The 16,885-nt window shown below is 56.0% G+C and overlaps 1 protein-coding gene across 1 annotated transcript; it reads left to right on the forward strand.

Annotated features, from left to right (window-relative positions):
• The first annotated feature begins 1,458 nt into the window (after nt 1-1,458).
• Nucleotides 1,459-16,305, forward strand: FOXO4 (forkhead box O4). Its single transcript, XM_038748409.1, has 4 exons — nt 1,459-2,862; nt 15,064-15,838; nt 16,034-16,178; nt 16,290-16,305. The coding sequence occupies exons 1-4, from the start codon at nt 2,518-2,520 to the stop codon at nt 16,303-16,305; spliced, it is 1,281 nt and encodes a 426-aa protein (XP_038604337.1). The 5' UTR covers nt 1,459-2,517.
• The last annotated feature ends 580 nt before the right edge of the window (nt 16,306-16,885 follow it).

Genomic DNA, 16,885 nt, shown 5'->3' on the forward strand with positions numbered 1-16,885 from the left:
ATGGATGGATGACTGATTGAATAAGTGATTGAACGAATGGAGAAATGATTGGATGGATGGATAAATGATTGAATAAATGAATGGAGGAATGATTGAATGAATGATTGGATGGATGGATGGATGATTGATTGAATAATTAGATGAATGGAGGAATGAATGAATGGATGGATGACTGATTGAATAAGTGATTGAACGAATGGAGGAATGATTGAATGGATGGATGACTGATGGAATAAATGATTGGATGAATGGAGGAATGATTGGATGAGTGGAGGAATAATAACAATGATGGTATTTGTTATGCGCTTACTATGTGCAAAGCACTGTTCTAAGCGGGGAAATGACTGAGTGATTGAATGAATGAATGAATGAGTACGCCTGAAGCCCCGCGGCGGAGCCGGCCGCCGGAAGAGGGACCCCGGGCCGCGGGGGCTTCTGGGCGTTGTAGTCCTCCCCGCCTCCTCCCACCACTTCCTGCCACGCCGCTCGGGGCGCGGTGCCTGACGGGAAATGCAGTCCGGACCCGCGGCCCGGGCTCGCTTTCCCGGCGGGCCTCGTGGCGCGCGTGCGCAGACGGCCGCTCGCCCGTCCGTCTCCTCAGAGCGGCCGGTCAACGCAGACGTCAGGCGGCGGGAGGGGCGAAAGCGGGCGGGGGGGTCCCCCCGGGGCGGGGGGCCGCTGAACCCCCGACCCCCTCAGACCCCAGGTCTCCCTCACCCAAGGACCGGCCTTGTCCAACTTCCGGTGCGGCCCACTTCCGGTTGGGCCAATGAAGGCGCAGGAAGACGGTCCGGGTTGGTCAACCGCAGCCAAGGGACCGTTCTTGTCCAACTTCCGGTGCGGCCCACTTCCGGTTGGGCCAATGGAGGCGCTCTGAACCCCCTTCACCCCCGACCATTGGTGGCCCCCTCGGACCCTTGGTCAACCGCAGCCAAGGGACCGGTCTTGCTCAACTTCCGGCCCGGCCCACTTCCGGTTGTGCCAATGGAGGCGCAGGAAGACAGGCCGGGGGCGGGCCTCTGAACCCCCCTCGGACCCTTGGTTAACCGCAGCCAAGGGACCAGCCTTGTCCAACTTCCGGTTGGGCCAATGGAGGCGCAGGAAGATGGTCCGGGTTGGTCAACCGCAGCCAAGGGACCGTTCTTGTCCAACTTCCGGTGCGGCCCACTTCCGGTTGAGCCAATGGAGGCGCAGGAAGAGGGGCCGGGGGCGGGCCTCTGAACCCCCCTCGGACCCTTGGTTAACCGCAGCCAAGGGACCAGCCTTGTCCAACTTACGGTTGGGCCAATGGAGGCACAGGAAGATGGTCCGGGTTGGTCAACCGCAGCCAAGGGACCGTTCTTGTCCAACTTCCGGTGCGGCCCACTTCCGGTTGAGCCAATGGAGCCGCAGGAAGAGGGGCCGGGGGCAGGCCTCTGAAGCCCCCCCCCCCCCCGGGACAACTGCAGCCAAGGGACCGGTCTTGTCCAACTTCCGGTGCGGCCCACTTCCGGTTGTGCCAATGGAGGCGCAGGAACGGTGCCCGGGGGCGGGCCTCTGAACCCCCCTCGGACCCTTAGTCAACCGCAGCCAAGGGACCGGCCTTGACCAACTACTTCCGGTGCGGCCCACTTCCGGTTGGGCCAATGGAGGCGCAGGAAGACGGTCCGGGTTGGCCAACCTCAGCCAAGGGACCAGTCTTGACGTACTTCCGGTGCGGCCTACTTCCGGTTGGGCCAATGGAGGCGCAGGAACGGGGCCCGGGGTCGGGCCTCTGAACCCCCTTCACCCCCGACCCTTGGTCTCCCGCAGCCAAGGGACCAGTCTTGTCCAACTTCCGGTGCGGCCCACTTCCGGTTGGGCCACTGGAGGCCCAGGAAGACGGTCCGGGTTGGCCAACCTCAGCTAAGGGACCGGTCTTGACATACTTCCGGTGCGGCCCACGTCCGGTTGGGCCAATGGAGGCGCAGGAACGGGGCCCAGGGGCGGGCCTCTGAGCCCCCTTCACCCCCGACCCTTGGTCAACCGCAGCCAAGGGACCAGTGTTGTCCAACTTCCGGTGCGGCCCACTTCCGGTTGGACCAATGGAGATGCAGGAAGAGGGGCCGGGTTGGTCAACCTCAGCCAAGGGACCGGTCTTGTCCAACTACTTCCGGTGCGGCCCACTTCCGGTTGGGCCAATGGAGGCGCAGGAAGACGGTCCATGTTGGCCAACCTCAGCCAAGGGCCCGGCCTTGACGTACTTCCGGTGCGGCCCACTTCCGGTTGGGCCAACGGAGGCGCAGGCAGACGGGCCGGGTTGGCCAACCTCAGCCAGGGGACCGGCCTCGTCCAACGCCTTCCGGTGCGGCCCGCTGAACCCCCTTCCCCCCCGACCGCCCCCTCGGGCCCTCGGTCAACCGCAGCCGAGGGGGCGGCCTTGACCAATCAATCAATCAGTCGTATTCATCGAGCGCTTACTATGTGCAGAGCACTGGACTAAGCGCTCGGGAAGGACAAGTTGGCAACTTCCGGTGCGGCCCACTTCCGGCGGGGCCGATGGCGGCGCAGGCCGAGGGGCCCGGGGCGCCCCGGGGGTCGCGGGGGGACCCCGACTTGGAGCCCCTGAGCCGCCCCCGCTCGTGCACGTGGCCCCTGCCCCGTCCCGAGCCCCCCCCGGGGCTCCCGGGGCCGCCCCCGGACCGGCCGGGCCCCCCGGGGCCCCGGAAAGGGGGAGCCCGCCGCAACGCCTGGGGCAGCCAGTCCTACGCCGACCTCATCAGCCAGGCCATCGCCAGCAGCCCCGACCACAGGCTCACCCTGGCCCAGATCTACGACTGGATGGTCCGCTCCGTCCCCTACTTCAAGGACAAGGGGGACACCAACAGCTCCGCCGGGTGGAAGGTAAGGCGGCCGGTAAGGAAGCGCCAGGCGGGGAGGACGCCCCCCGGTCGGCCTCACCCCTGGCACACTTCCTAGAATACTAAGGAAGGCCCCTGTCAAGCGCTTACTAGGTGCCCAGCGCTGTGCGAAGGTCCCTCCTGTCGTCCTCACCACTGGGGCATTGCCTATAATAGTAAGGATGGCCCGTGTTGAGCGCTTACTATGTGCCCAGCGCTGTACTAAGGTAGGGAGGACGCCCCCCTGTCGTCCTCACCACTGGGGCATTTCGTGTCATAATAAGGATGGCTTGTCAAGCATTTACTATGTGCCCAGCACTGTTCCAAGGTAGGTAGGACGGCCCCCTGTCGTCCTCACCACTGGGGCATTTCCTATAATAGTAAGGATGGTCTGTGTTAAGCGCTTACTATGTGCCCAGCGCTGTACTAAGGTAGGGAGGACGCCCCCCCCCCGTCGTCCTCACTACTGGGGCATTTCCTCTAATAATAAGGATGGCTGGTGTCAAGCGCTTACTAGGTGCTGTACGAAGGTAGGGAGGACGCCCCCTTGTCGTTCTCACTACTGGGGCATTTCCTCTAATAATAAGGATGGCCTGTGTCAAGCGCTTACTATGTGCCAAGCGCCGTACTAAGGTAGGGAGGACGCCCCCCTGTCGTCCTTACCACTGGGGCATTTTCTATAATAATAAGGATGGTATGTGTCAGGTGCTTACTATGTGCCCGGCGCTGTACTAAGGTAGGTAGGACGCCCCCCTGTCGTCCTCACTACTGGGGCATTTTCTCTAATAATAAGGATGGCCTGTGTCAAGCGCTTAGTAGGTGCCCAGCACTGTACGAAGGTAGGGAGGATGCCCCCCTGTCGTCCTCACCACTGGGGCGTTTTCTATAATAATAAGGATGGTATGTGTCAAGCGCTTACCAGGTGCCCAGCGCTGTACGAAGGTAGGGAGGATGCCCCCTTGTCGTCCTCACTACTGGGGCACTTACTATAATAATAAGGATGGCCTGTGTCAAGCGCTTACTAGGTGCCCGGCGCTGTACTGAGGTAGGGAGGACGCCCCTCTGTCGTCCTTACCACTGGGGTATTTTCCATAATAATAAGGATGGTATGTGTCAAGCGCTTACTATGTGCCCAGCGTTGTACAAAGGTAGGGAGGCCGCCCCCCTGTTGTCCTCACTACTGGGGCATTTCCAGTAATAGTAAGGATGGCCTGTGTCAAGTGCTTACTAGGTGCCCAGCGCTGTATGAAGGTCCCTCCTGTCGTCCTCACCACTGGGGCATTTCCTGTAATAGTAAGGATGGCCCGTGTCAAGCGCTTACTATGTGCCCAGCGCTGTACTAAGGTAGGGAGGACGCCCCCCTGTCGTCCTCACTACTGGGGCATTTCCTCTAATAATAAAGATGGCCTGTGTCAAGCGCTTACTAGGTGCCCAGCGCTGTACGAAGGTAGGGGGGACGCCCCCCTGTCGTCCTCACCACTGGGGCATTTCCTCTAATAATAAGGATGGCCTGTGTCAAGCGCTTAGTATGTGCCAAGCGCTGTTCCAAGGTAGGGAGGACGGCCCCCTGTCGTCCTCACCACTGGGGCATTTTCTATAATAGTAAGGATGGCCTGTGTTAAGCGCTTACTACTTGCCCAGCGCTGCACTAAGGTAGGGAGGACGCCCCCCTGTCGTCCTCACTACTGGGGCATTTCCTCTAATAATAAGGATGGCCTGTGTCAAGCGCTTACTAGGTGCCCAGAGCTGTACTGAGGTAGGGATGACGCCCCCCCGTCATCCTCACCACCGGGGCATTTCCTGTAATAGTAAGGACGGCATGTGTCAAGCGCTTAGTATGTGCCAAGCGCTGTTCCAAAGTAGGGAGGATGCCCCCCTGTCGTCCTCACTACTGGGGCATTTCCTCTAATAATAAGGATGGCCTGTGTCAAGCGCTTACTATGTGCCAAGTGCTGTACTCAGGTAGGGAGGATGCCCCCCTGTTTTCCTCACCACTGGGGCATTCCCTGTAATAATAAGGACAGCCTGTGTCAAGCACTTACTAGGTGCCCAGCGCTGTATGAAAGTCCCTCCTGTCGTCCTCACCACTGGGGCATATCCTGTAATAATAAGGATGGCCTGTGTCAAGCGCTTACTATGTGCCCAGCACTGTTGCGGGGTAGGGAGGACGGCCCCCTGTCATCCTCACCACTGGGGCATTTCCTATAATAATAAGTATGGCTTGGAGCCCCCCATGGGACAACCTGATCACCTTGTAACCTCCCCAGTGCTTAGAACAGTGCTTTGCGCATAGTAAGTGCTTAATAAATGCCCTTATTATTACTGTTATTATGTGTCAAGCGCTTACTATGTGCCAAACGCTGTTCCAAGGTAGGGGGGATGGCCCACTGTTGTCCTCACCACTGGGGCATTTCGTATAATAGTAAGGATGGCCTGTGTTAAGCGCTTACTACGTGCCCAGCGCTGTACTAAGGTAGGGAGGACGCCCCCCTGTTGTCCTCACTACTGGGGCATTTCCTGTAATAGTAAGGATGGCCCGTGTCAAGCGCTTAGTAGGTGCCCAGCGCTGTACGAAAGTCCCTCCTGTCGTCTTCACCACTGGGGCATTTCCTGTAATAGTAAGGATGGCCTGTTTCAAGCGCTTACTACGTGCCCAGCGCTGTACTAAGGTAGGGAGGACGCCCCCCTGTCGTCCTCACCACTGGGGCATTTCCTGTCATAATAAGGATGGCTTGTCAAGCATTTACTATGTGCCCAGCACTGTTCCAAGGTAGGTAGGACGGCCCCCTGTCGTCCTCATCACTGGGGCATTTTCTATAATAATAAGGATGGTATGTGTCAAGCGCTTACTACGTGCCAAGCACTGTATTAAGGTAAGGAGGACGCCCCCCTGTCGTCCTCACCACTGGGGCATTCCCTGTAATAGTAAGGATGGCCCGTGTCAAGCGCTTACTAGGTGCCCAGCGCTGTACGAAGGTCCCTCCTGTCGTCCTCACCACTGGGGTATAGCCTATAATAGTAAGGATGGCCTGTGTCAAGCGCTTACTAGGTGCCCAGCGCTGTACTGGGGTAGGGATTACACCCCCCTGTCGTCCTCACCACTGGGGCATTTCCTGTAATAATAAGGATGGCATGTGTCAAGCGCTTAGTATGTGCCAAGCGCTGTTCCAAGGTAGGGAGGATGGCCCCCTGTCATCCTCACCACTGGGGCGTTTCCTGTAATAGTAAGGATGGCCTGTGTTAAGCGCTTACTAGGTGCCCAGTGCTGTACTAAGGTAGGGAGGACGCCCCCCTGTCGTCCTCACTACTGGGGTATTTTCTATAATAATAAGGATGGCCTGTGTCAAGCGCTTACTATGTGCCCAGCACTGTTGCGAGGTAGGGAGGACGCCCCCCTGTCATCCTCACCACTGGGGCATTTCCTATAATAATAAGTATGGCATGGAGCCCCCCATGGGACAACCTGATCACCTTGTAACCTCCCCAGCGCTTAGAACAGTGCTTTGCACATAGTAAGCGCTTAATAAATGCCGTTATTATTATTATGTGTCAAGCCCTTACTATGTGCCAAGCGCTGTTGCAAGGTAGGGAGGACGCCCCCCTGTCGTCCCCACCACTGGGGCATTTCCTCTAATAAGGATGGCCTGTGTTAAGCGCTTACTATGTGCCCAGCGCTGTACTAAGGTAGGGAGGACGCCCCCCTGTCGTCCTCACCACAGGGGCATTTTCTCTAATAATAAGGATGGCCTGTGTCAAGCGCTTACTAGGTGCCCAGCGCTGTTGCAAGGTAGGGAGGACGGCCCCCTGTCGTGGGGCATTTTCTATGATAATAAGGATGGCCTGTGTCAAGCGCTTACTATGTGCCCAACGCTGTACTAAGGTAGGGAGGACGCCCCTCTGTCGTCCTCACTATTGGGGCATTTCCTGTAATAATAAGGATGGCATGCGTCAAGCGCTTACTATGTGCCCAGCACTGTACGAAGGTAGGGAGGATGCCCCCCTGTCGTCCTCAGCACTGGGGCATCTCCTGTAATAATAAGGATGGCATGTGTTAAGCGCTTACTATGTGCCCAGCGCTGTTCCAAGGTAGGTAGGACGGTCCCCTGTCGTCCTCACCACTGGGGCATTTTCTGTAATAATAAGGATGGTATGTGTCAAGCGCTTACTATGTGCCCAGTGCTGTGCTAAAGTAGGTAGGCCGCCCCCCTGTCGTCCTCACCACTGGGGCATTTCCTATAATAATAAGGATGGCATTTGTCAAGCGCTTACTATGTGCCAAGCGCTGTTCTAAGATAGGTAGGACGCCCCCCTCTCCTCCTCCTGACAGCTGGAGCATTTCCTCAGCGCCTGCCCTGAGAGGTCAATCCATCCATCAGGGGTGTTGGTTGAGCGCTCACTACACTACACTAAGCTCAATCCGTCCATCAAGGGTGTTGGTTGAGCGCTTACTACACTACACTAAGCTCAACCCACTAGTCAGGGGTGATGGTTGAGCACTTACTACAGTGCGCTAAACTCAATCCATCCCTCAGGTGGTGGTTGAGTGTACACTGTGGTGCACAAAGGTAATAATAATGGTATTTGTTTTTTTGGTTTTTGGGGTTTTTTATGGCATTTATTAAGAGCTTACTATGTGCAAAGCACTGTTCTAAGCGCTGGGTTAAGCACTTACTACATGCCAAGCACTGTTCTAAGCTCTGGGGGAGAGACAAGGTGATCAAGTTGTCTCATGGGGGACTTACCGTCTTCATCCCCGTTTGAAAGATGAAGTAACTGAAGGTCAGAGGATAATAATAGTGGTAATTATTATTATTATTATTATGGTATTTGTTAAGCGCTTACTATGTGCCAAGCACTGTTCTAAGCGCCGAACTGAAGTGGCCCAACGTCACCCAGCTGACAAGTGGCAGAGCCGGGATTAGAACCCAAGACCTCTGACTCCCAAGCCCGGGGTCTTGCCACTGAGCCACGCCGCTTCCCAGGGATCAATCCGTACTGGCTGAGCGCTTACTACACTGTTAGCTCCGTCCATCAATCAGTAGTATTGGCTGAGCGCTTACTACACTGTTAGCTCAGTCCATCAATCAGTAGTATTGGCTGAGCGCTTACTACACTGTTAGCTCAGTCCATCAGTCAGTAGTATTGGCTGAGCGCTTACTACGCTGTTAGCTCAATCCATCAATCAGTAGTATTGACTGAGCGCTTACTACACTGTTAGCTCAGTCCATCAATCAATCAGTAGTATTGGCTGAGCGCTTACTACATTGGAAGCGCAATCCATCAGTCAGTGGTATCTGTTGAGTGCTTACTAGGACACTGTAGGCTCATTCATTCGGTCGCACTTATTGAGCGCTTACTGTGTGCAGAGCACTGGACTAAGCGCCGGGAAGAGGATAATAATAATAATAATAATGATGATGGCATTTATTAAGCACTTACTATGTGCCAAGCGCCGTTCTAAGCGCTGGGGAGGTTACAAGGCGATCAGGTTGTCCCACGGGGGGCTCACAGTCTTCATCCCCATTTTCCAGATGAGGGAACCGAGGCCCAGAGAAGTGAAGTGACTTGCCCAGAGTCACCCAGCTGACAATTGGCGGAGCCAGGATTTGAACCCACGACCTCTGACTCCAAAGCCCGGGCTCGTTTCCACAGAGCCACGCTGCTTCTCTACTTAATTAATTAATATATTAATAAGCAGGCATATTCCCTGCCCACGAGGAGCTGAGCGTGTAGAGGGGGAGACGAGCAGGAAGAGACAGAAATCAATCAATCATTCGTATTTATTGAGCGCTTACTGTGTGCAGAGCACTGTGCTAAGCGCTTGGGAAGGACAAGTTAGCACAAGAAAGAAATGAGGGAGGGGGACGTAGAGGGAGCGGGGTTGGGATGGGGGGATGAAGGAAGGGAGCGAGTTTTCTAGAGTGTGAGCCCACTGTTGGGTAGGGACCGTCTCTATACGTTGCCAACTTGGACTTCCCAAGCGCTTAGTACAGTGCTCTGCACACAGGAAGCGCTCAATAAATACGATTGATCGAGTCGGGGCGACGTGGAAGAGGAAAAGTGGGGGGCGCAGTCAGGGAAGGCCTCCTGGAGGAGACGGGCCTTCCGTAAGGGTTTGAAGCGGGGGAGAGCGGTGGGCTGGGGGGTGTGAGGAGGGAGGGCGTCCAGGACAGAGGCAGGGCGCGGGCCGGGATGAGATGGAGCAGGTTGGCGGGAGAGGAGCGAGCGTGCGGGCCGGAAGAAATCAGGGAGGGGTGGCAGGAGGAGGCGGCCTCGGGGAGGCCTTTACAGCCCACGGGGACCGATTTCCATCCAATGCCCAGGTGGCTGGGCGACCCTCGGAGGGTCAGGAGGAGTAGGAAGATGCCCACTGAACGTTTCTGGAGAAAAACGACACGGGACACGGAGGGAATTCTGTGCTGGAGCGGGAAGAGGCCGGAGGCCGAGGCAGGAAAGGAGAAGCGCCTGGATTAACGTGGGAGCAGTTGGGATGGAGAGGAAAGGGCGGATTTTAGCGGTATTGGTGGGAGAGGAACCGGCAGGATTTAGTGATGGATTGAATATGTGGGTTGAATTCATTCATTCATTCATTCGATCGTATTTATTGAGCGCCTACTGTGTGCAGAGCACCGTACTAAGCCCTTGGGAAGTCCAAGTTGGCAACATCTAGAGACGGTCCCTACCCAACAGCGGGCTCACAGTCTAGAAGGGGGAGACAGACTACAAAGCAAAACATGTTAACAAAATAAAATAAATAGAATAAATATGTCCAAATAAAATAGAGTAATCCGTACAAACACATATACAGGTGCTGTGGGAAGGGGAAGGAGATAAGGCGGGGGGGATCAATCAATCAATCAGTTGTATTTATTGAGCGCTTACTGTGTGCAGAGCACTGTACTAAGCGCTTGGGAAGTCCAAGTTGGCAACATATAGAGACGGTCCCTACCCAGCAGTGGGCTCACGGTCTAAAAGGGGGAGACAGAGAACAAAACCAAACATACTAGCAAAATAAAATAAATAGAATAGATATGTACAAGTAAAATAAATAAATAGAGTAATAAATATGTACAAACATATACACATATATACAGGTGCTGTGGGGAAGGGAAGGAGGTAAGATGGGGGGATGGAGAGGGGGACAAGGGGGAGAGGAAGGAAGGGGACAACAAAACATATTAACAAAATAAAATGAATAGAGTAAATATGTCCAAATAAAATAGAGATAAGGCGGGGGGGGGGGGGGCATGGGGTGTGAGCCCACTGTTGGATAGGGACCGTCTCTAGATGTTGCCAACTTGTCCTTCCCAAGTGCTTAGTACAGTGCTCTGCACACAGTAAGTGCTCGATAAATACGATTGAATGAATGAGGGGGAGAGGAGGAGTGGAAGGAGGGGGCCCCCTCCGCCGCCCACATCGTTTTTCTCCAGAAATATTCAAGTGATTCAGTCAATCAATCAATCGTATTTATTGAGCGCTTACTATGTGCAGAGCACTGTACTAAGCGCTCGGGAAGTACAAATTGGCAACACATAGAGACAGTCCCTACCCAACAGTGGGCTCACAGTCTAAAAGGGTGAGACAGAGAACAGAACCAAACATACCAACAAAATTAAATAAATAGGATAGAAATGTACAAGTAAAATAAATAAATAAATAAATAAATAGAGTAATAAATATGTACAACCATATATACATATATACAGGTGCTGTGGGGAAGGAAAGGAGGTAAGATGGGGGGATGGAGAGGGGGACGAGGGGGAGAGGAAATTGAGAGGAATGGAGGAGATTGAGTGTGGGGAGTCAAGGAGTAGGCCGAGGTTATGGGCTTGGGAACCGGGAAGGACGGTGGTGCCGTCTACAGGGATGGGAAAGTCACGGGGAGGGCGGGGTTTTGGGAGGGAAGATGGGGAGCTCGGATCAGTTTGAGGTAAAGGAAGGACACCCAAGGAGAGCTGACCTGAAGGCAGGTGGAAATGCGAGACGGCAGAGAGGGAGAGAGAGAGAGAGCAGGGCCGGAGAGGGAGATTTGGGAATCATCCCAGGAGAGGTGGGAATCGAAGCCATGGGAGCGGAGGAGTTTTCCCAGGAAGCGGGGGGGGGAGATGGAGGAGAGCCGGGATTGAGCCCCGAGGGATCCCCACAGTCGGAGGCCGAGGAGGAAACGGCAAAGGAGCCGGAGAAGCGGGAGAGGACGGGGCGGGCGAAGGCGAGGTGGGCCGAGGGGCGGAAGGAGGCCCGGAGGCCGGGGACCATCGGGACGGAGCGGAGGCCTTTGGATTTGGCAAGAAGGACATCATCCGTGACCTCCGACCGGCCGCTTTCCTCGGAGCCGAGGGGACAGAAGCCAGGCCGGAGGAGGGGGTCCGGGAGAGGATCGGAGGAAAAGGAATCAGTCACTGTGTCCGTTGTATCATCCTCTCCCAAGCGCTCTGCACACAGTAAGCACTCAGTAAATACAGTTGACTGGCTGGCATCGATTAAGGCACTTCTCTGGGCCTCAGTTCCCTCATCTGTCAAATCAATCAATCAATCAATCAATCAATCGTATTTATTGAGCGCTTACTATGTGCAGAGCACTGTACTAAGCGCTTGGAAAGTACAAATTGGCATCACATAGAGACAGTCCCTACCCGATAGTGGGCTCACAGTCTAAAAGGGGGAGACAGAGAACAGAACCAAACATACCAACAAAATAAAATAAGTAGGATAGAAATGTACAAGTAAAATAAATAAATAAATAAATAAACAGAGTAATAAATATGTACAACCATATATACATATATACAGGTGCTGTGGGGAGGGGAAGGCGGTAAGGCGGGGGGATGGAGAGGGGGAGGAGGGGGAGAGGAAAGAAGGGGCTCAATCTGGGAAGGCCTCCTGGAGGAGGTGAGCTCTCAGCAGGGCCTTGAAGGGAGGAAGAGAGCTAGCTTGGCGGATGGGCAGAGGGAGGGCATTCCAGGCCCGGGGGATGACGTGGGCCGGGGGTCGATGGCGGGACAGGCGAGAGCGAGGTACAGTGAGGAGATTAGTGGTGGAGGAGCGGAGGGTGCGGGCTGGGCAGTAGAAGGAGAGAAGGGAGGTGAGGTAGGAGGGGGCGAGGTGATGGAGAGCCTTGAAGCCCAGGGTGAGGAGTTTCTGCCTGATGCGCAGATTGATCGGTAGCCATTGGAGGTTTTTGAGGAGGGGAGTGATATGTCCAGAGCGTTTCTGGACAAAGATAATCCGGGCAGCAGCATGAAGTATGGATTGAAGTGGAGAGAGACACGAGGATGGGAGATCAGAGAGAAGGCTAGTGCAGTAGTCCAGACGGGATAGGATGAGAGCTTGAATTAGCAGGGTAGCGGTTTGGATGGAGAGGAAAGGGCGGATCTTGGCAATGTTGCGGAGCTGAGACCGGCAGGTTTTGGTGACGGCTTGGATGTGAGGGGTGAATGAGAGAGCGGAGTCGAGGATGACACCAAGGTTGCGGGCTTGTGAGACGGGAAGGATGGTAGTGCCGTCAACAGAGATGGGAAAGTCAGGGAGAGGACAAGGTTTGGGAGGGAAGACAAGGAGCTCAGTCTTCGACATGTTGAGCTTTAGGTGGCGGGCGGACATCCAGATGGAGATGTCCTGAAGGCAGGAGGAGATGTGAGCCTGGAGGGAGGGGGAGAGAGCAGGGGCAGAGATGTAGATCTGGGTGTCATCAGCGTAGAGGTGATAGTTGAAGCCGTGGGAGCGAATGAGGTCACCAAGGGAGTGAGTGTAGATTGAGAACAGAAGGGGACCAAGCACTGAACCTTGGGGAACCCCCACAGTAAGAGGATGGGAGGGGGAGGAGGAGCCTGCAAAAGAGACTGAGAAAGAACGACCGGAGAGATAAGAGGAGAACCAGGAGAGGACGGAGTCGGTGAAGCCAAGGTCAGATAACGTGTTGAGGAGAAGGGGGTGGTCCACAGTGTCAAAGGCAGCTGAGAGGTCGAGGAGGATTAGGACAGAGTATGAGCCGTTGGATTTGGCAAGCAGGAGGTCATTGGTGACCTTTGAGAGCGCAGTTTCCGTGGAATGAAGGGGACGGAAGCCAGACTGGAGGGGGTCGAGGAGAGAGTTGTTGTTGAGGAATTCTAGGCAGCGCGTGTAGACAACTCGTTCAAGGAGTTTGGAAAGGAATGGTAGGAGGGATATGGGACGATAACTAGAAGGTGAGGTGGGGTCAAGAGAGGGTTTTTTTAGGATGGGAGAGACATGGGCATGTTTGAAGGCAGAGGGGAAGGAACCAGTGGAGAGTGAGCGGTTGAAGATGGAAGTTAAGGAGGGGAGAAGGGATGGAGCGAGAGATTTCATAAGATGAGAGGGAATGGGGTCAGAAGCACAGGTGGCCGGAGTAGCACTTGAGAGGAGGGAGGAGAGTTCCTCTGAGGATACCACTGGGAAGGATGGGAGAGTAGCAGAGAATGTTGAGAGCCGGGGGGTTGGAGAAAGGGAGGAAGAGACTTTGGGGAGGTCGGACCTGATGGATTTAATTTTGTTAATGAAGTAGGAGGCCAGATCGTTGGGGGTGAGGGAAGGAGGAGGGGGAGGAACCGGGGGCCTGAGAAGGGAGTTGAATGTACGGAAGAGCTGGCGGGGGTGATGGGCATGGGTGTCAATAAGGGAGGAGAAATAGTTTTGTCTGGCAGAAGAGAGGGCTGAGTTAAGGCAGGAAAGGATAAACTTGAAGTGAATCAATCAATCAATCGTATTTATTGAGCGCTTACCGTGTGCAGAGCACTGTACTAAGCGCTTGGGAAGTCCAAGTTGGCAACATGTAGAGACGGTCCCTACCCAACAGTGGGCTCACAGTCTAGAAGGGGATTTTTAGACAGTCAAATGGGGAAGGAGACTGTGAGCCCCGCGTGGGACAACCGCGTGGGGAAGCAGCGTGGCTCAGTGGAAAGAGCCCAGGCTTTGGAGTCAGAGGTCACGGGTTCAAATCCCGGCTCCGCCACTTGTCTGCTGTGTGACTTTGGGCATGTCACTTCACTTCTCTGGGCCTCAGTTCCCTCATCTGGAAAATGGGGATGAGGACCGTGAACCCCAAGTGGGGCAACCTGATCACCTTGTAACCTCCCCAGCGCTTAGAACAGGGCTTTGCACATAGTAAGCGCTTAATAAATGCCATTTTTTTAAAAAAAACCTCATCACCTTGTATCCCCCCCCATGCTTAGAACAGTGCTAGGCACATAGTAAGCACTTCACAGATGCCATCATTATTATTATTGCCACACACAGAGCCCTGTACTAAGCACTGGGGCGAGTGCAATAGTCTTTTAGCCTGTGAGCCCACCGTTGGGTAGGGACCGTCTCTAGATGTTGCCAACTTGGACTTCCCAAGCGCTTAGTACAGTGCTCTGCACACAGTAAGTCCTCAATAAATACGATTGATTGATTGATTGCAATAGAAGAATGCAACAACAGACACATTCCCTGCCCGCTATGAGCTGACAGCCCAATATTCATTCAGGTGTATTTATTGAGCGCTTACTGCGTGCAGAGCACTGGACTAAGCGCTTGGGAAGGACAGTAGAAATAAGTGTCTGGCCACCCGCGGCCTACGCACCGGTGTGTGTGAGTGAGAGAGAGAGAATGTGTGTGGGTGTCCGTGCCCATCCTCTGCTGGGCATCTCAATCAATCAATCAGTCGTATTTATTGAGCGCTTACGGTGTGCAGAGCACTGTACTAAGCGCTTGGGAAGTCCAAGTTGGCAACATATAGAGACAGTCCCTACCCAACAGCGGGCTAACAGTCTAAAAGGGGGAAACAGAGAACAAAACCAAATATACTAACAAAATAAAATAAATAGAATAGATATGTACAAGTAAAATAAATAGAGTAATAAATATGTACAAACATATATCCATATATACAGGTGCTGTGGGGAAGGGAAGGAGGTAAGATGGGGGGGATGGAGAGGGGGATGAGGGGGAGAGGAAGGAAGGGGCTCAGTCTGGGAAGGCCTCCCGGAGGAGGTGAGCTCTCAGTGCCCCATCCCCTGCCGCTTGCACTGATTTGTGTGTGTGTCCACCCGTGCACTGATTCCCGTGTGTGATTGTGTGTCCTCCGCCGGTTGTCTCCCCGCCCCCGGCCCGTCCACTAATGTTTTTTTGTGTGTGTTTGTGTGTCCCCAACCGGTCATCTCTCGGCCCGTGCCCGGACTGTGTGCCCGCGGCGCCCGCCCCGCAGAACTCCATCCGCCACAACCTGTCGCTGCACAGCAAGTTCGTCAAGGTCCACAACGAGGCGACGGGCAAGAGCTCCTGGTGGACGCTCAACCCCGAGGCGGGCAAGGGCGGCAAAGCCCCCCGCCGCCGGGCGGCCTCCATGGACAACAGCAGCCGGCGGGCGCGGGGGAAGAAGAAGGCGGCGGCGGCGGCGGCGGGCGGGCCGGACGAGGCGGACGTGTGGACGGTCTTCCGGCCCCGCAGCGGGTCCAACACCAGCACGGCCAGCGCCCGGCCCTCCCCGGGGGCCGCCGAGCCCGACGGGGCCGACGACGAGCCGCCCTGCGCCCCCGTCAGCGAGGAGCTGGAGCTCATGGACGGGCTGAACCTCACCTCGCCGGCCGCCCGGGACGTCCTCGTGGGCCCCGCGGACCCCGTCCTCCCCCAGACCGAGCCGCCGCCGCCGCCGGGGAGCCCCCCGTCCGGCCGGCGGGCGGGCGAGCCGGACGCCCAGGCCCGTCTGCCCCACGACCTCGATCTGGACCTGGAGCTGGAGAACCTCGAGTGTGACATGGACAGCATCATCAGCGACCTCCTGGGCGGCGGCGAGGGGCTGGACTTCAGCTTCGACCCCGAGGCCCCCCGGGCCCCCGGACGGACCCCCCCCCGCCCACCCCTGGGTGTCCAGCTAGCCCAGGGCGGCCCCCGCGGCCGGGGGGGGGGGCGGCGCCGGACCCCCGGGGACCCGGCCCGTTTCTGGGGACGGGGCTGGGACCTGTTTCTGTTTTTCGGGGCGGGTGGGTTGGGGCGCGGGGGCAAGCTAGCCACGGATCACAGGGCACCTTTTATAAGCCTTTGAAAAAATTATATATATATATATATATCTGTATATATATATCTATAAACCCAAGTATAGAGGTTCTTAGGGCAGCGGGGGGCGGCGAGCATTTCCAGCCGGGGGTCTGTCTGACCGCCCCCCGCCACCCAAAAAGGCAAACACTACAGTGTCCCCCCCCCCGAGGGGAGGGCGGAAGAGACCAGACCGGGGTCCGAATCCCGCCGGGGGAGTCTCCCGGCTGCCCCGGGCCTCAGTCTCCCCCCCGGGCGGACGTCCCGGGGAGGGGGCGTCGAGAGCCGGTGCCCCCCCGCCCCCCCCCGCGTTTATTTGTCGTCTAGAAATAAACCCAATAAACAACCTTTAATCAGTCCCCTGCCTCCGATCCCTGGGCCGCGCCCCTCTCCGGGCAGGGGGCTGCCGCCCTAAACCTAGGAGAACGGAAGCCGGCCGGCTGTCCTATTTACTGGACGCTTACTGGGTGCGGAGCGCTGGACTAAGCGCCCGGGAGAGCCCAGTCGAAGGGGCCTGTTCCCTGCCCGCAACGGATAATTAACGGTATTTACTTGGCGCTTTCGGTGAGAAGCGTCCGTTTATTCAGTCGTGTTTATTGAGCGCTCACTGTGCGCCGGACTAAGCGCTTGGGAAGCAGCGCGGCCCAGTGGGTGGAGCCCGGGCCCGGGGGTCGGAGGGTCCTGGGTTCCAATCCCGGCTCCGCCGCTTGACTGCCGGGTGACCTTAGGCGAGGCATTCTGCCTCTCTGGGCCTCAGTTCCCTCATCTGGAAAGTGGGGACGGAGACGGTGAGCCCCGCGGGGGACGGGGACCGTGTCCAAACCTATTTGCTTGGTTCCGCCCCAACGCTTAGTACAGTGCCTGGCACACAAAATAATAATAATAATGGCATTTATGAAGCGCTTAGTATGTGCCAAGCACTGTTCTAAGCGCCGGGGAGGATACAAGGTGATCAGTTTGTCCCACGGGGGGCTCACAGTCTCGTCTCACAAATA

The sequence above is a fragment of the Tachyglossus aculeatus genome, chromosome 6 (assembly GCF_015852505.1).
Source record: "Tachyglossus aculeatus isolate mTacAcu1 chromosome 6, mTacAcu1.pri, whole genome shotgun sequence".
In the NCBI taxonomy this organism is placed as follows: domain Eukaryota; kingdom Metazoa; phylum Chordata; class Mammalia; order Monotremata; family Tachyglossidae; genus Tachyglossus; species Tachyglossus aculeatus.

Coding starts and splice junctions, on each gene's coding strand:
- FOXO4 (XM_038748409.1), top strand. CDS start 2,518: ATGGCGGCGCAGGCCGAGGGGCCCGGGGCGCCCCGGGGGTCGCGGGGG. Junction 2,863..15,063: donor ACAGCTCCGCCGGGTGGAAG/GTAAGGCGGCCG, acceptor CCCGCCCCGCAG/AACTCCATCCGCCACAACCT. Junction 15,839..16,033: donor GTTTCTGTTTTTCGGGGCGG/GTGGGTTGGGGC, acceptor CCACCCAAAAAG/GCAAACACTACAGTGTCCCC.